At 43.8% G+C, this 18,781-nt stretch overlaps 2 protein-coding genes across 2 annotated transcripts; both read right to left on the bottom strand.

Moving 5' to 3' along the window:
• Positions 1–6,424: 6,424 nt before the first annotated feature.
• MYF5 (myogenic factor 5) lies at positions 6,425–8,292 on the bottom strand. The gene is made up of 3 exons (XM_059183636.1): positions 7,780–8,292; positions 7,022–7,097; positions 6,425–6,615 (listed from the first exon to the last, which is right to left on the bottom strand). Exons 1-3 carry the CDS (start codon positions 8,278–8,280, stop codon positions 6,425–6,427), a joined length of 768 nt encoding a protein of 255 aa, XP_059039619.1. The 5' UTR covers positions 8,281–8,292.
• Positions 8,293–15,770: 7,478 nt separating this feature from the next.
• On the bottom strand, positions 15,771–17,640 carry MYF6 (myogenic factor 6). The gene is made up of 3 exons (XM_059183635.1): positions 17,058–17,640; positions 16,679–16,769; positions 15,771–16,502 (listed from the first exon to the last, which is right to left on the bottom strand). The coding sequence occupies exons 1-3, from the start codon at positions 17,574–17,576 to the stop codon at positions 16,384–16,386; spliced, it is 729 nt and encodes a 242-aa protein (XP_059039618.1). The 5' UTR covers positions 17,577–17,640; the 3' UTR covers positions 15,771–16,383.
• Between the last annotated feature and the right edge of the window lie 1,141 nt (positions 17,641–18,781).

Below are 18,781 nucleotides of genomic sequence, written 5' to 3'. Positions count from 1 at the left end.
GTTCTGTGATTTATATTCTGTTACTATCCCCATTTATAGGGAAGAAAACAAGGTTTTGAGAATTTAAGTAACTTACCTAAGTTCCCTCAGCTAATTAGTGATAAATCAGTGGAGCTCAAATTCAGCTCTTGTCCAGGGCCCCGGATTTACTATAAATAGTGGGCACATAGTCGGTGATGTGTTCTATTCTGTCTCTGAGTCCTCTCTATCCCACTACTGATGGGCTTCTTTTGTTGACTTAATTCATATTCTTCCATAATTTCAGCCTATGCATAGCTTATAATAACCTCTCCAGCCCTACCAACATCATGATCTTTCAGTTTAGCTCCTATAATTAAACAGTGATCTATTTATCTGAGTCTGAATTCCTGACTTAAAAAAAAAATACGTTTATTTCAATGCATATATTGGAATCAAGCTACGTATTTCCTAAGTGTTGATCCCTCTGTGGGATTGGTTACTCTCAGGTCAGATATCCACCCCTAACAGATTAAGTTACTAAAAAGGCTAATCCATGCCAATCAGAGGCTACATGCAGGGAAGCTTCCCTTAGAAATGGTATAGATGAGGCAATGGTAGAAACATCTCCACCATATGCTCTAAGTAGGACATGAGGCTATGGAATTAGAAAAGTCCACAGCAGACCAAAAGAAAAGAGGCCACACAACAGAACCTTAAGAAATAAATGTATACAGATTGGCCAGAATTAGAGAGGTCAGTATGAGAAATTAATGAAAAACAGAAAAGTAAGAGAACCAGTAGAAAAATAGAAAATAGTATTAAAGAATTCTATGAACAAGGGAGTTTAAAAAATAAGAGTGTGTTCCACAACAACAAATGCTTCAGCAATATCAACTCATTCATATATATAACATAAAATATGCTACTGCAGTCCAGGGGACACAGGGTTGAGCAAGAAAAGCAGGTCCTTGTTCACATGGCAGAAGAAACAAATGTTAATAATCGTGCAAAACAATGCATGATTGTGATACATGATGAGACATGCTACAGAAGGGAGGTATATGGTATTTTTTAAGGTTTTATTTATTTATTTATTTGAGAGAGAGCGAGCATGAGCAGGGGTCAGGGACAGAAGGAAAGGAATAAGCAGGCTTCCTGCTGAGCAAGGAGCCCAACATGGGGCTCACAATCCCAGGACCCGGGATCATGACCTAAGTGGAAAACAGATGCTTAACTGACTGAGCCACCCAGGCATCTCTTGGGTGATGAGATCATAGAATCAGAGGATATGACATTGTGAAAGAGTGCAAGGAAAACTTCAAATTGATGCCTGAGCTGACGTCAAAAGGAGATTGGAAATCAACTAGGTGAACTGGAGGAAGGAAGAGCCATGCAGACAGAATGTGGGAAGCTCCTTTGGCAAGAGGGAACACGATGGCTGATAAAGGTCCTTTAGGTGGCTGGAGTGGAGAAAGCAAGGACTTGATATTACCTCTACAAAGAGGTAATGCTTGAGATGTAGCTAGGAGATAGGCATGCAGAACTGGAGGGTGCTGTTAAGTCTGGTCTATTATAAACCTGTGTGCAATAATAAGCTGGAGGGGAAATGGGGTGATTGACATGATCAGATGAACGTTCTGAGATGATGCTTCTGGCTGGAATGGGCAGAAAAGACCAAAAGTGATAATATGCAAGATTTTTTCAGTTCACAGAGTTTGCACTTATACTGGTTTAAGGGAGAAGATAACGCTCGCTCCAAACCTGTAAAGCCTGGCCAACCGTGGATATTCAGGTATATTGGGATCCACATACTTAATGATGTTTTCAGGAATATAATTCTTGGCATCACAGGCACAGCTTGGCTTTCTACTCTGTTGGCTTTGTTTTTAGGCAGAATTTCCAGTCTTAGGGATGAAATGGCAGCTGGCAACCTAGAGTAAAAAAAAAAAAAAAAAAAATCCTCTATATTATCACACTAGCAGAAAGAGAAAATCTCCCCCCTATCAATCCAGCAAATATCCCAGGACTGACACTTGAACAACTTGGTCAACTTGGTCATGAAACAATCATTGCGGCCAACGAAGAGGACATACTCCGAGTGAGCCCTGAATGACTTGCTCACTTCTAGAGTCAGATGGTAGAGTCAATCTCACCTGAGCCACATGGCCTGAGAAAAGAAAAGGGACAGTCCCCAAAGAGAACCTTGGATGATGTCTCCAGGAGTGGGAGACCCAGAGAAAATATGGGGTGAGGGGACAGGTTAAGAGGATCTTATGATATTCCCAGATAGAGATAACCACAGTTTTGATTGAGAGTAGAGGTCTGAGAGCTACTTAGGAGAATAAATTTACAGGATTTTGTAATGAATTAGCCAAGAGGACAAGGGAGATTGACATATCAGGAGTCAATCCTAAGCTTCACGTTTACATCCCTGGTGATACCATTCACTGAGAGACTCAGTACGGAAAGGGAGCCAGGGTAAGAGGTCAGGAGAGAGACGGAATATCATGAGTTGAATTTGGAACATATTCGGTTGGAGGTGCCATTGAGACATTAAAGAGACGCCAGGAATATACAGGTAAAAAGATCAGGAGTGACATCTGGGCTGCAAGTACAACCTTGCCCAGAATAGGAAGTCTACTGATTTGAAAGTTGTCTTGACGATGGATAAGGAGAGTAGCAGAGCCGGACTATAGTGAATGGGTAAAATGGGTGAAAGTTAGAGAAACAGAGAAAGTATATACTAGTCAGTATGGTAGATTCAATGTGGCTACAAATTCATTATTATTTTTTCCATTGAAAAGTGGAGTTTAATTTGCTTCTCAGTGATTCTAGGCTGGCTTTAGTAACTTGCTTGACCAGAAGAATGTTCTGAGACTTCCAGTGCTAGGTCATAGGAAGCCTTGTAACCTCTGCCTGAGCCTACTGGAATCTGAGTTATGAGGGAGTCTAATTAGCCAGTCCAAATAGAGCGTTCTTAGGCAAATTATTAAACCCTTTAGCCTCAATTTCCTCATTTGCATAATGAGAAGTACTCAATAATTAATAGTTGCTGCTTTATCATTAGTGCCCACTGAATCTATAATGAAATGAATTCAGTAGCATAAATGGAGGTAAAATTTGGTTTATTTTTCTCTTTATGGAGAATTATTTTGTAGGATTTTAACACTATAACAATATTAGTAGCAACTCTTTGTAATAGCATCACAAATGGCCATTTATCCTGTTTTACAGATATGGCAAATAAAAACTGAGAAGACAGCAAGACATCATTCTAGACCCAGTTTAGACTTTAGATTGAATGCTAGATCCTCTGCTCAGCCAATGTACCATGTTAAACAACTGAATCACTAGTCAAGAAAAATACCTATAATCAGCATTCTTAAAGGAAATCGACTTAATGTTCTATGCTTTTTGCAATGATGTGGAAAAACATCGAGAGGTGATATTTTCAGGGGGTACTTTGCCACTTCAGCTGGGCTTTCCTGAAGTTACAGAGAGCTGTGCTCTAATATCCTTCCCAGAAATACCAGCTCTGAAAGTCATGGGATTAAATTACGACTTTAAGCTAGTAACAGTTATAGCCCCAAAGAAAGCATTTCAGGAAAAACCTCTCTCAGATTCAGTAATTGTAGGAATGCCATCTTAGGGAAGAATTTGTGTACAATTTAGCCACTAACTCGTGTCTTTCAAATGAGAAGAACAAAACAAAAACAAAAAACAGGGGCAATCAAGACTCCTTGATTTTTGATAGCAGCTCCCTTCCAAATAGCACTTCCCAGTTTCCATCATCTCACTAGAGTTTTCCTGCATAACCCAGTAGGCTTGTGTTTCTCAGGCACAAGGAGAGAAGAGTCTCCTTTTGACTATTTCCCAAGAGCCTCCTCCCCACAGGTCTGCAGATAGTAAAAGGAACATTGTCAGTTTCTTCTAAAAGTTTGTCTGCCTATTGCATTTTCCCAACGGCTGAGGTGGGGTGGTCTGACATAAGCTCAATGACACCCCAACTGTTCACTCTAGGGGATTTCTAGTTTGCCAACTCCTGTTGTTGGTTGAATATTTTGCCGGGGTCCCTTCTCACTCCTCCCCATCCACTTCTGTGGAGAAGAGACTTTTCTTGGTCTGGACTACGGGAGAGCCAATTCTCGAAGGCCCCTTGTCAAAAAAGTATATATGACGGTGTGTGATATGTTGTGCCAAGCTGGTTGCTGAGGAGACACCAGCCTTGGATGTTAGTACACAGGAAATGAGAATGACTGAGCAAGTTGGCGTGGACTGTGTTACCGTCAATGACACATCGATCCCTACCTAGATTCACTCCAGACTAGCAGAAGATGAACTCAACACTTGGAGGCACTATAATTTCCACTGAGAATATCAGATACATTGACAAGTTGTAGAAGTGACTGGAGTTTGCTAAGGAAAAAAAGTTCATTTTTATTCACTTGAGTAAAATTACACAATATTCTCTGCTTGCTTTTCTGAAATGGAACAGAGTATGGTAATGTGACTTAGAATTGAATTTGAAAAAAAAACAAACAAATCTTTGGATGACTCCCTTTATTCCAATTCTACAGAGAACAGCAACAAATCTCCAACCTCTCCACAGAAGTATAAGAAAGAGTGTATACTTAGCACAGCGTCCAGTGAGGGTGAATAACTCAAATTTATACTAAAACTATGCATATATCTCTGTCACGCCTTCTTGAATTCTCCTTACCTCAACTCCTCACACTACCAACCAAGGATGAAGAAAGATTCACCTGTGTGCTTAAAGTCGGCATCCCTATTAGGCCATGATGCTAACAGAGACAGGAGGCTTCATGATTTTTTTGAACTCAGCCCTTCTTCTCTTCTTTCCTTAATGGAATAACTTCCATTATTTTAAGTCCGATGACTGGACAAGCACAAGAAAGATAATATTGGAAGGATGGGAAAAGTCTTCCTGAAAACAGTGTAATTGCCAAGCTCTGGCAAAAAGTCCATTGGATTACTGTATATAATGCAATCCTTAGCAATTTTAAGTGAAAGTGCACATTAGAGGATGAAACAATTATCTTTTCTGCCTGGGAACAGTTACTCTAGATGCTTCAAGGATATTTCCTTTTTATCTCTCTCAGCAGTAAACTTGTGAGAATTATCTCAATAATCATCTGAGCCTATTTCCTACTTAATTGTTCTATTTTTTAAATCTCAATTCTTGCTAAAGGAGATTTAAAGTGATGAACAATGAAAAATGCATGTCCATCATACACACACACAGAGACGCACACAATATGATTAATAAAATCAGAAAGGCTCTGGAAAGGAGGAAGCCAACTGTAGTCTGTTTCACTTGACTATAGTTTAAGTTTTCTTATTATAGCACTTTAGCAATACAAAAAAAAATCAGCCCAATACTTTTAAATATTTTATTGACAATATTAACATAATGTATCAAGATATTTTCAGGCAAGTAGATAAAGTAAATATGATCTAACTCATGAGCTATTAAAATGTAATGTTGTACATTCTTTTCATTGAAACATGGGGTCTTGTCCTGAATGACTTCCCTCCACACACACATAATTTGACATTATATGGCACGGTACTCAGAGAAGGGAAAAACTGTATTTAGCAGGCTCCCTTCAAAGCTGATTAAAATAGAAATGTTCTCTTCTTTTGTCACAACAGGACCTAAACTGTGTCCATGAGATGGCAAACATTCACATGTATCTACAAAGCCAACTATTTTGTTATTTTCAGCCCCATGTTAAAAATTTTGTGTCAGTGACCGCTAATTCCATTAGGAGTGTTCTTTTTTTAAAAACATAAACCAAAATATTTCTTTCATCTGAACAATTTTATTTATGGTGGAATTTCCAAAATTTCTTATATCTTGAAATTATCCACAAAGTATTATTTTGTGCTTACACAAAAAAGAGGCATTCCTTACAAGCAAAGATAAAAAAAAATACCATTAGGCAGTATTGTTATGTGTTTACTTAATACAATATCTCCAAAGAGTTAATAGAAAAACAAAAGTTAAATATATTTAAAGTTTCCTGTAACTGATTTCTGGCTGTTCTAATGTTTTAAAGAAAAAAAAAATAAAGATCTAACATCAGACATAATATTTTGATAAGCAATATTTATTAAAAAATATAAGTTAAGCATTGCAACAAGCTACCTTCAATAAATTGCCCCCTATCAGAAAGAATATTATTGGAACTATATATCTAAAGCAATAAGGAGGTAAAGAAGAAGGAGGAGGAAGTGGAGGAGAAAAGAAATAAAGTATAATCACAACGGTGACTTTTGAGTTAAATACACTTTCCGTATAAAGTGGCAAGATAATATTTACAAATTTACAACTGAAAGGAAATCTTTATGTACAAGTTGTTTTGCTTTTGAACTTTTGGGGCTTCCTTCCTCCTGTGTAGTAAGCCCTCCTTGTAGAACTCATCTAGACTAGATTTTCAGTTCATAGCACATGATAGATGAGCCTGGAATTAGAGGCCCCTGGAGTTGCAGGCTGTGAATCCGTGCTGGCAACAGGGGAGAGAGAGGCCGGGTCCTGGAGAGGCAATCCAGGCTGCTCTGAGTTGGCGATTCGATCCACTATGCTGGATAAACAATCCAAGCTGGATAAGGAGCTTTTATCTGTGGCATATACTAAGAATACAAGGAGAAAACCATTAAAAAAAAAAAATCCCAAATAGAGAGACTTGCTTATGTGGCCTCTTAAACCATAGGTCAGCAACTTTGACATCCAGAGGTCAGGTGGTCACAGAAAGCCTGTTGTAGAAATTTGCAACAAATATCTAGCAATTCACGGGGGTGAACAGGGAGTGGAGAAGCCCTTTCGTAAAATTTCAAGCAAAAGTGCATATGTGTGCATCTGTTAGGGGGATTTTGAACAAAAGATGTGTGCCTATTTTGCTGCACCAAACACCCTCCATAGGAATCCTCTCTTCTATTCCCTTCCCCAATACAGCCTGGAAAACCAGACTCTGCTTTGACAGGCTCAACTGTGAAGTTGAACTGATTTTGAAATTCCTCTGAAGTCATCAGTTCTTACCATTTGGCATATCAGGGCAGTAGATGCTCTCAAAACTGCTGCTTTTTCTGGACCAGACCGGACTGTTACATTCAGGCTATAATACAAGACACAAAGGAAGTTTGTTTTCAGGTCTTGGCAAAAAGATGCTCTGAACTAGGGTGGTGCTGGGCTTGACCGCTAGCTTCATGCATTGACCACTCTCCATCACCTTCATTGCCTCGATTTAGGAAGGATTGGACCTCGCCAAATTGTAAGGGCACTGAGGTCAATCTCTGTGCTTGAAGAAGAGGAGAGCAGCGGCAAAGGGAAGAGGGCGGGGGTGGAATTCAGCAGCAATGTGCATTGGGTTAACCATGCAAAATGGATTGGAGTAGAAGGAAGCCACACTAATTCAGGGAGAGAATACTTTCCCAGGGCAAAAACACATTAAAACCTGGCAACGATGGGGCAAATGCCCTCCAAAAAGAATGCATCAATATCCTTTTCCAGCCAGGCCTCAGTAACGCAGAGATGGGGGCCATGTTATTGATCATTTGCAGCCACCTGTCTCATATGACAACTCTCTCCTGCAATGTTCACCTGGAACCTGGGAAGAAGTCAAACTAAAATCCTGTTCAACAGCTGTTTCCTGGCATCTTTCTAATTGTGGCACCCCTTCTCTAGCACCCCCCCCAAACTACCAAGCAGTAACTATTGAATATTTCGTTGCCACTCCTAGTTTAAATGAGATGTAAGAATTTTTGGAAAAGACTGGGGTGACCAGCGCTATCTCTTACCATGCCGTCAGAGCAGTTGGAGGTGGGGCTGGTGGGCTCCGAGCAGCTCTGTCCTGGCAGGCTGTAGTAGTTCTCCACCTGCTCCCTCAGCAGCTCCTGCAGGCTCTCGATGTAGCGGATGGCATTCCTGAGGATCTCCACCTTGGGCAGCCTCTGGTTGGGGTTGGTCGTGGTGCACCTCTTGAGCGTCTCGAAAGCCTGGTTGACCTTCTTCAGGCGTCTCCTCTCACGCATGGTGGCCGCCTTCCGCCGATCCATGGTGGTCGACTTTCTCTTGCATGCTTTGCAAGCCCACATGAGACAGTGTCCAGCCTGGTGGTGGCCTGTAGGTGCTCGCACGTGCTCATCCTCGTCTGAGCCTTGCAGCTCTGGTTTGTGCGCCCCGAAGGCAGCTCCTCTTGGCTCAAACTCATCCCCGAACTCGCCCTCAGGGGACGGGATGCAGGAGCCGTCATAGAAGTATTCAGAAGGCGAGAACTGGCAGCCGTCCATCATTTCCATCTTTTGCGGTGAAGCAAGTGGTGCACCTGGACAGCTGCGAGAGATACAGGGGATAGACGGAGCCTGGCGCCGCTGTGGGCCAGTGAATCCCCGGGCGGAGCTCCCTGGTCGGTTTCTCCGGTAATTAACAAGGGCAAACGCCTAGCGGCCTGGGTCGGGTGTGCTGGGGTTGGGGCTCTTTATATATTCTTGGGGGAGGGAGGCCGGCCCCAGTGGCCAGGCACTATTAGCATATCCCACCACAACCCCCGCAGGGGCTGTCTGGGCGAACCTCCGCCTTTCCTCTAGAGACAATTTGCTGTTTACAGCCCCTTTTGACGCTAATGGTTTTACGGCATTTCTGCTGGGGCGGGGGATCCGACCCGCTTACTCGCACTCTCTAGGTTACCTAAACCAAGGGATCACTTAAAGAGTGGTAGAGACAAAGGGACGAAGTCCATCCAACCTTTTGGGATTGCTCACACATAAAAAAATATTAAAACACACACACACACACACACACACACACACACACACACACCCTACTATAAGCTGAAACCAAAAGCCGACCTGTCTTCCCAATCTTGGACATGAGGAATTAGCTTATTTTTTGGTTTGTTTCTCTTCTACATGAACTTTAATTATCTTGGGATTTTTTTTAGTCAGTGGATCGAATAACGGTTGCTAAAAACTTTGAAGCAACACTTTGAATCATGGAGTGAATCTGGATTTTTAAAAATCTATTTTGCTCTGGTCAGCTGGTCACTGCGTTGTTGGAGGATGGGCAGGGAGGGTCCTTTTTCCCCAAGACAGGGCTCACTCTGAGTTCTGCTTATCTAAAAGGAGGTGGGCTCCAGGGCCAGGTGATGCGAACCATCCTCGCTTCCCTTCCCCTTCTGCACACGTTTACTGAGCGCCTCTGCCCTTGTACTAGGCCTTTGCTAGACCTGGTACAGATCTGGCAGTTCCGTGCTGACTGCACCTCTGTGATTTGTACAGGAAGAAACTGAGTTTTAGACGGCGACCTCTCTTTCCAGGGGCGAGTTTCCTTTCTCCCCTTTCTGCTCCGCCCTGCCATTTCGACAGACTAAACAGCCAAGCTGGGCTTTGGGGTCGCTAATTTTCTGCTTTCAGGCGAGCTAACACCGTTACAGATGCGTCCCAGCTGCCAGCACAGCAATCCTTCTCGGCTCGTGTAAAATTTCCAGCTCAAACCTTGAGTAACTTCACACACTTTGGTGACAAAAGCCTTCCAGAAAAGTAATCGCATTAGGGTCTGTGGAACTTTGGTGGGTAGGAGAGAAGAGAGGGCTGCCATTTACGTAAGAATCAGTCTATCAATTGGCGTTTGCCAATGCTCCTCCACCTTTAACCTACTTCCAGATCTCTCAGGGCGGGGATGCGAGGGGCCACTGCTCTTCATGGACAGGAAAAAGGATTCCTTAAGGTCTAGGCACATAGACTTAAGTAGCCTGGAGATTTAGACAGGGGCTGTGGCCCGGTTAAAATAAGAGGGAGTGTTTTCATCACCATCTTCAGTCATCCAGTCCAGGAAGCGTTGTGGCTGGTGGGGCAGCAGTGCGCTTTCTTGTATTACTTATTCCTAAAATTATTTTCCTCAAGCAACCCTGGTTGGCTGATCCCAAGTCTGTAGGGATCAGAGAAGTTCTAACTTTTTCAGGGTGACATCCGCTCTCCAGTGTGAAGGTTCAGAAAAACAGGAGTGGTAAAATGTCAGTCACTAAGGTTAGCTTCTACCTGCAGGGCTCTGCCCCCTTTCCCACACTAATTCATCCCTAAGACAAAGATACCACCACACCCCTCACCTCTGGAAAAATCAAGCTCCTTTTTCACACCAACGGGCTGCTTAATCGTCTGGCCAGTGGGAAATCCGTCTGCACCTTATTTAGGACTATTACCAAGTGGATGCCTTTGAAATGAATAGGGTACTGAGGGTTACACTAGATGAAGGAGTCAAGTTCTTGAAGGACCCAGGCGGAGTCTAGACTCCATCCACAGCGGTGGAAACATTGGAATTGCATACACATTGCTACCTCTGAAATACAACTGTGGGGAGATAATCTCAGCCAGGAAGTCACACAGGTTCCGGCCATCAGCAATTCCCTCACTTTCTCCGATTGTGCAGCACACACCTGACGCACAGATTTATGATTTGGGCCCAAATCAACTTGCCCTTCCAAGTTTAAGTGGAAGACGTTATCCTCGCCTTTCAGCTGATTTCTTTCCATCAGGCGCCTCCGGTGCTCTGTACCCAATCCCTCAGCGCGGGATATGTGTAGTCAAGAATGATTAAGATTTTTCTATTTGCCGAGCACTGTTCTCATCCCTTCCTTAAGTGTTCATTCATTTCCTACGGTCGACGACTCGGGGAGGGGGACTGTGTGTTAGATCCACGTTTAGAAGACGGTAACCGAAGCTCAAGGGGAAAGTAATCTGCCCCCAGTCACGCAGGGTTGGAACTGGGCATCCTGAGTCTTAGAGCTCGGGCTCCTAGAAGTGAATTTTGTTTGTTTTCTTGTCCATTCCGACTCCGTGCGCACGCTTGGCGCTGCAGCAGACCCTCGCCCGCGCTGGTGCCGCTCGCCCTTCCCTCCGCGCGGGGCCTGGGAGATGCTGTCACTCAGGAGGCTCTGTCAGTAAGGGCGGTGCTCCGGGGTTAGGGCCGTCTTGGGTAAGGTGATCTCAAAACAAATTTACCAGAGTGCCGCGGGCGAGTGGAACTAAAGAAGCCGCGAAAACACAAGCGCCCGGAGGCTTAATGGGACTTGTTGGTCGGGGGAAACGAGGTCCGGGGTTGAGGACCCTTGGGACTCAAGCGCTGAAAATAGGATCTCAAAACGCCGCAGTGAAAAAAACGAGACAAAACTTAAACCGCTGTCAGTGGTGGGGGCGAGGGAGGGTGAGGAGGAGGGGGAGGAGAGAGCCAAACAAAACAAAACAAACACACACAAAAACGAGAGACAATATACAAAGGGAAAAGGAAGCCAGTGTTTCCAAGACGGCTGGGATCCCCCGGTACAGGAGGGATTCTGCTGCTCTTTTCCGACAGGAAACTGCGTAAGAGAAAATGAGGAACTGGGTGAGCTTCGAGAGAAAAATACTTTTTTTGGAGTGGGGAAATTGAACAAAGCAGAATGAAAAAAGTTGAAAATCACTTAAAGAGAGAGAGAGACATCTCCTGATTATTTGGGTGCTCTTACTTAAAATCAGACTAGACTGACTTTTGTTCCTCATCCAAAAGAATAAAAATACAAGCAGTGGTTCACTCTTTCCTGAGAAGTGAATTTCCTCCGTGCAGAGAAAACTCCTAAGTATTTAATAAGCAACCACGTTGTTAGAAATGACATTCCAACACTAACTATAGGAAAGCCTTACAGTAGGCAGATGAAGGGAAGACAGTATGCCACGCATGGTGTTATAAATGAATGCCATCTAAGGTTTTCCTGGAGCATATCAATAATTAAAATATTTTTTCACTTAACATTTTGAAGGAAAATAAATGCATGTTTGACTTTCTTACAGTTTAGACTCAACAGGTTTGAACTGCATAGACCTTTAAGTAATCACCAACCCCCCCCTTTTTTTTTTGAGAACCTATTTTAATTTAAGTATTATGGCAACAATCCTAGTGTTGATGGACAGACTCCACCAGCAATACAATGCTCAGAGCTCCCTTTCCTAGTAAATTTTGTCTACCCTAGGAATTCTGCATTACTCCAAATTTTCTGTGATTCTCTCAGTGGGAGAAACCAAATACACATAGAAAGATGAGTCCATTTCAATTGCTTCTGCTTCTATCTGAGACCCTTATCAATTCCTGGACAAAGGGAGCTGTTCTACGGATTTTTTGCTTATCGTATATGACTTCACAATGTGCTAAACAATTTCAAACTGCTATTAACTCTGGGAACCAGGCACACCTAAGTAAACACATTAGTACCTGCCAAAGCTGCTGGAAGAATTTGTGGAGAAGACAGCTGAAGAAGACATTGGCCTCTGCTTGGATTCGAAGACTCCCAGGAGAGATCAAAGGCCCATGGAGGGACTTTGAGCAGCCTTGAGAGTAGAGAAAGGAGCCAGTCCTTGCAGCATTATCTTTGTTTCAGCACATGGCATAGCCATTCTGAACTCAGAAGCCAGGCTGACTCTGAACTAGGCTTGCAAAAAATGTCTTTTTCAGAATGAAACCTTTAGGGCTGAGAGTCATCTTTTTATAACACTGCTTTTGAGGGTTGGGGAGTGACTGGAGAGGTATGTTGGAGAAATGTCTTGAAGGCTTGGCTCTTTGAGGAAGCACTATGTCATTCCTAACTTACTGATGCATTACATTAGGAAATGAGATATTCAAAAGTTCAAACTTAACTATATTTAAATATATCTTTCTCAGAGAATTTTGAGATAAATAAAAGATATAAAATATTGCTTACTAAGAGAAAAGCATGAACAGCTATATTCTAACTTTGAGTCAAAAATGTCTTAGTAAGGACAGAGTTCAGTTTAGCAACCCAAGACTCCTCTGGCAGTCTCAACGGTAGTTGAGATCATTGAATTTCAGCACTATGCTCCCATTCCCCACACACAGGAAGGAGTCTGATATATCTATATCTATATCATCTATATCTATCTCCATCCATTAGACATAAATGAATTTCCATTATTTTTAGGGTTGGATTTCAATGATTCAAGTGTGATGATTAAAGTTAGTTTGAAAAAGCTGGCATTTGATCTTTCATAAATTATTTGTATAGTAATATATAAAAAGAAAATAACTCATTTAAAAAAATATTTGATAACTTTATGGCTACTTTGGGAAAGAGACTCAGTTTAAATCCCAAATTGCTTATCTTTACCAAGTTATTATATCTTGATTTTCTGCTTCCATGGCCCTGTTTGTTTTGCCTTTGGCCTTAGTAGAGATTATCATCATTAATATGAAATAAAAACATTTTAATTGCAAACACACCAAGGATTTCATTGGAAAACCTAATATGTCAACTATAGCAGTGGAGGTCACATGAAGTCTTTGGGAAATATTTACTCTATTTAATGAAGAAACCTCTATAGGCAACTTACTCCAAACAATTTCTCAAGTTACCTAGCTAGGGGAGATAGAGAAGATTTGCTTTGTAAAGACTGAATAAAATCCATCAAGCAAATAAAGTCCATGAATTGATAAAAAACACATTCTGCTGCTAAATAGTTTATAGTACAGAGCTTATTATAGATACATGTGCAATCATAAAGTAAATGAATTCACCTGGTTAATTATGACATTTGATTTCAGTTGTGGCATGAATCTGTGGCACACATATATACCTATATCTTATTTTATATATATCCTATATATAATATGTAATGTGTATGCATATAGCAACAAACATACATACATAAGTACACACACATTTTAGGGAAATTCTCTATTGATTCTCAAGAAAAAAAAATCATAGATACATAATAAGCATGATGGATGGACATACACACCACCCAGACATACTCATATTCATACACATGTTCTGATTGGATAATTTGAAATGCTCTACACTTTATCTTTAATTAAACTACTGCCCTAATTTGGAGTTGGCTAGCTAATCACTCTTGCGAAAGAACATTTGGAAAATAATTGCTGAAGAGAGCCAAACTGTCCTAGACCATAAATGTTCTTTCTTATTTGCCAAAGGCTTCTCTTTCAGGCCACAAGCGGTCGGGCCAAGGGGCTGGAAACCACTGGTATTTACTTGCTCTAAGCCCTGACTCTTTGCTTACAAATCCAAGAAATTCTTTCTTCCAAAGAAACCTTTCCGGGAAGAAGTAACAAGTTTCTCTCACACAAGCAGTTGTAGGATTCTGAGTGAATATGTAAAGTGCTAAGAAGGAGTCTTTCATATTGCTGCTGATTTCATTGTTATTAATACTTTTCCCAAATAGCACTTGCAAGGCAGACTGCATTTGAAGGGACTGTGGCTTTTGGTGGAAGAAAACATTTGGTGGTCAAAGTAGATTTACTGATGAAAAATAACGAGCGCCCACATTTAGTGCTTGGGGTTCAGCTTTGGCTAAATCCTTTATGTGCTTCAACTCACTGAAATCTTCACACCCCTGAGTTAAGCACCATTATTGTTGTCTATTATTTTATAAGTGAGGAACCCGGAAGAAGAGAGGAGCTGGGATAGCCCAAGAATACACAGGAGCAACCCGGATTCAATCCAGGTAGGCAGTGCGCACAGCAACTCAGCCCTTTGCAGCCCCTCACATTCCCGTCTGCTTTTTTCAAATCTCTGAGAGAGATTATATTTCAATGTCAGTTTTTCTCTATGAACCTTTCTGCACTCTATAAACCTTCTAGAAGAAACAAGAATTATCCGAGTGCTGGGAAGGCAGAGTAACTACTACTCCAGCATGAGGCCTTTAGAGATAGATAAGGGGCACGATACTGCTCCGTGCCTGCAGGGGGCGCTGTCTGTGGTGGTATCTGGAATTTGCGTGGTGTGCAACAGGAACGTCCAGACTGTTGGGCTGGGAAATAGCGAATTCGGTTTGATTTTCACATTTGTAAACTGAGGACCAGCTGTGGGGAAAAAGAGGGAGGAAGAAGTCAGGGGTGGGGAGGGGTGTTGGAGGGAAGGTGCCGTTTGCAGAACCTAAGCGAGAAGTAGCGATTCCAGAGAACCGGCTGGCCCTCTGCCCCGCTTCACTTCCCACAGCGATTCTTGGTGGTCGTCCCTTCCTGAAGTTACAGGATAAACAAACCTGGCACACGTTGTAAAATCCTGGCTGTGAGGAGCTCCTGCGGCTTCAAGCTTCTCTGGGGGCTTTGCTATTTGGTCCAGCTAAGAGGTTTCATGTGTGTTGTTGTTGTCTTTTGCCCTCAGCCATTTAACCCTTCCCTCTCTTGAAGCAACCTGTCCTTCAAAGAAGCCCACCCCCCCCCACCTCCAGAGACAAATTGTTCCCTTCTTGTATCTTTCTATTTGCAAAACAAACCCCAGCCCCCGAGGCCTGGAGGATAGTCCCGTCTTTTAACCGGTCTAGTTCAAGAAAACTAGGGAAGGTCCAACGACCTGGCTGGGAGGCCCGTGCAGCCCCTGGCTCCTCCTGCGAAGGCTTCTTCGTGAAGGGCCCGGTCTGAAAAGTCAAATAGGGAGAGTAATTTGGGCTCAGTTAGCTGAAGAGATTTTTAGGCGGATACAAGTTTTTGTGTGGCTATCTCTTGCAACAGTGAGATTTTTACTGGACTGAAAATTCAGTTGTTAACTCTGGGGTAGTAAATCTTGCCCAGATCTCCAGGTAGAGGACGGTGAAAACATAAAAAGGATGCTGATGAAAAAGAAAAGGGCAGATTCCTCCTGGATATTCTTCACTTTTAGCCCCAAGTGTGAGGTCTATAGGAGATAGAAAAGTGAACAATTTAATTCAGACCCAGGAAAACAACTCATGTTCTTCCCTTACAGTCAGCCTTTAAGAACACACCCAAATAAATGGGCTTGTGTGGCTTCTTCGGTAAAATACGGCTCCTCTTTATTTACGTGCACCTGCGCCCAAACATATTTTCTCAGATGAATCAAATTAGGACCAACTTTGTCCATAAAGAAACTTATTTTTTAATATTACAATATCAGGATCCTCGCACATTTTATATGCAATCCGTCACTCCACATTTAAAATAATAGTTCTTAGGTTTACATAAAAAATGAAAGTACTAAGATTATTTACAAAAAATACATTCAATACCACTAACATTTAGAGGCAACGTTCCCACTTGGCTTCAGACAGGAATGAACTTCTTTTGGACGCGGCACAAAGGGACCCCCGGAATCAAAGGAAGAGGTTACACAACTAACCACACACACACAGAGTAAGGCTGCTAGGGCTAAGCCACTCGCGGTTCCAGAAGTAAAAGCCCAAAGCCGAAAGGCTTTTTCATCTGAGCGTGCACAACAGTTTCTGAGGAGTTTCTTTGTGAACAGGTCTCCTTCCCTTTCATAAACTCCTGGGTCTGCGCTCCTAAATGTTAATGTAATGTGACCCAGGCTCCAGGATTAGGCGAAGGAGGGAGGGTGGGGGTCTTCCTGCGCCGGGGAGGACATCCCACACTCCGGCCGCGAGCTACTTCTCCACCACCTCTTCCACGCAGGGCAGTTTGCGTTCCTCGGAGGAAATACTGTCCACGATGGAAGACAGGCATCGAAGGCTACTCGAGGCTGACGAATCGATGCTTGCCCCTCCTGAGTTCAGAAAAAGAAAAAAACACTCAAGCACAGCATCCCGGGGGTGGGGGTGGGGGGAGTAGGGAGGACCTCGGCCCCGCGCGTCCCGCCGTCCCGGCGAGCCCTTTCTTCCCTTGACCCCAGGCCCCCTCCCGGGATATTCTCCAGCACGGCCCAGTGCCCTTTTACTTTACCTTCCTTGGCAGTTATCACGAGCCCCCTGGAATGATCCGAAACACTTGGCCACTGGGAGCTGCAGGTGCGCAGGAAATCCGCACCCTCAAGCTGGAGAAAAACCAAGGCCGCAGATTAGGAAAGAAACCTCGGTTCCGGGGAGGGAGTGGGGAGGTTCTGTGGGGGTGTTTCCCCTACTTCCTCGGCCGGGGACGAATTTCCTGCCTATTGCAGGCACCCCGAGTTCACGGGTCACTGGGGGTTCACTGGAGAGGGAGCGGGAGGGGCGGGCGAGGAAGGGGAACTGGGAAGGGAGACGGAGCAGCTGGAGGTTAAGGCCCCGAGGAAAGCGTCTAATCAGCCGGCGCATTCCCCTGTCCCAGCAGCATCTGGGCTTACATTCTCTTGCTTGGGTCTGTAGCTGAAGGGGTCCACCCCTAGCTCCTGCATTTTTTCCTGCTGATCCAGCTGATGGAGCAGGTCCTGCAGCCGCTCGATGTAGCTGATGGCACTCCGCAGAATCTCCACCTTGGGCAGCCTCTGGTTGGGGTTGGCCACAGTCCGCCGCTTCAGTGCCTCGAAGGCCTCGTTGATTTTCTTTAGTCGCCTCCTCTCGCGCAGGGTGGCAGCTTTCCGCCGGTCCGTGGGGGCCGATTTTCTCTTGCAGGTCTTGCAAGCCCAGATCAGACACTGGCCCGGGCAGTGGGGGGGCTGCAGGCCCGGGGGCGCCAGGACGTGCTCCTCTCCGCTGCTGTCGCTCCCAGCTTCCGGGGGCATTTGGTCCTGGCAGGGGGACAAGGTACCATCACTCCCTGGGTACAAAGGAGAGCCCTCGGCCACTTCTAATGGCTGCAGAGTAACATTTTCCCCGTCCAAGTAGAAGAAATAGGAGCCAGTTTCAAAAAGGTCCATCATCATGTTCTCCTCCTTGGCCTCTGACTCGGTTTGAACTGGGTGATGGGCTCAAAAACCCAGAGGAACCACCCAGATGGCATTTAATTAGTGCGGTGACATAAGTCGCCCCAGCTTTATATATAGTAGCTCCTGAAACTCAATCCAACTTTTAGCTGTCATGGAGCATCAGTCTCCCAATGTGATCACAGCCAGTGTTCTCCGGAATATCTGGTTTGAAAGAAAACTGAGAAGTGTCACCACCAGGACAACAGGACAATCTGTGTGCAGAACAGGTTAAAACAAAATACTCCAGGGAGAATCCTACAATTTAAATAAAACGTTTGAATGTTTCCATTTAAGACAGTTTAGGTGCTAACCTGTTTACTGGACAACTTCAAAACAACTGGGGATTTACACTGCTCCGTTCCCCTCCCCCAGGCTCATCTGAATTCTAAGTATAGACCCATGATGAAAGATTTCAGAGGCAATAGCCATTGCTCCAAAATAGCCTGGTTAATATTTGCAGAGTGGTTCAGCTCTTTTCTCTGTCCCGCCTGTCAAAAAGATGCTATTCCTGTGATTAAAACCATTACAGTCCTTCAAAGTTATACATGACTTTCAGGCTTCAGCCTCAATAGCAGCAGGTAAATCTCTTTCCTCTCTTTTACTAAGGCTGATAAGATGATTTGGGAGCTGGAGGGGTGGCTGAAGGGTGCTCAGATTCCTTCTCTGGCTATCTGCTTTGGGGGGGGGGTGGTGGCAACCAAGATCTGAATTCTGTACCCATCCCTAATGGGGAGCCATGGTGTGGTACCAGTGAGGTAAGGGGTGGCAGAGGATGGGGTTGTAATACACGGAATCACTTCTTTGAAAACAGTTTTAGTGGAAACAAGACTCACACCATAGCTATTTGCTATTTCAGAATTCTCTGTGCCCTTCCCCTACCCCAAGGTTCCCCCCGTTATGGCTCCTACTCTGCACACTGTTCTCAGGGCTTGGTGGTTCACATCCTGATTCCCATTGACTCCAAATAAGTTGTTGCATAGGATTCAGGTGAGAAAGGTGGCAACCAAGTCCCAAGCAAGGATTACCAATTTTAGTTGTAGCCCGCCATGGTCCCGTGGTCGGGAACATAATACAATATAAGGATGAAGGAGAGCATCTCTAGATGGGAGAGAACCCCCTTCAAGTCCTAGCTAAGGTAATTTCAATGTATGTGTACATAGACA

Source organism: Mustela lutreola, chromosome 8, assembly GCF_030435805.1.
Source record: "Mustela lutreola isolate mMusLut2 chromosome 8, mMusLut2.pri, whole genome shotgun sequence".
NCBI lineage: Eukaryota > Metazoa > Chordata > Mammalia > Carnivora > Mustelidae > Mustela > Mustela lutreola.
Note: the sequence above shows the minus strand (reverse complement) of the source record. Positions and strands in the feature narration are given on the sequence as shown.

Excerpts from the sequence above, each read along its gene's own strand:
- MYF5 (XM_059183636.1), bottom strand. The coding sequence starts at position 8,280 with ATGGAAATGATGGACGGCTGCCAGTTCTCGCCTTCTGAATACTTCTAT. Across the intron at positions 7,098-7,779 it reads CCAACTGCTCTGACGGCATG|CCTGAATGTAACAGTCCGGT; the intron begins GTAAGAGATAGC and ends CTTGTATTATAG. Across the intron at positions 6,616-7,021 it reads CTGCCCTGATATGCCAAATG|TATATGCCACAGATAAAAGC; the intron begins GTAAGAACTGAT and ends TTGTATTCTTAG.
- MYF6 (XM_059183635.1), bottom strand. The coding sequence starts at position 17,576 with ATGATGATGGACCTTTTTGAAACTGGCTCCTATTTCTTCTACTTGGAC. Across the intron at positions 16,770-17,057 it reads ACAGACCCAAGCAAGAGAAT|CTTGAGGGTGCGGATTTCCT; the intron begins GTAAGCCCAGAT and ends GTTTTTCTCCAG. Across the intron at positions 16,503-16,678 it reads CGTGATAACTGCCAAGGAAG|GAGGGGCAAGCATCGATTCG; the intron begins GTAAAGTAAAAG and ends TTCTGAACTCAG.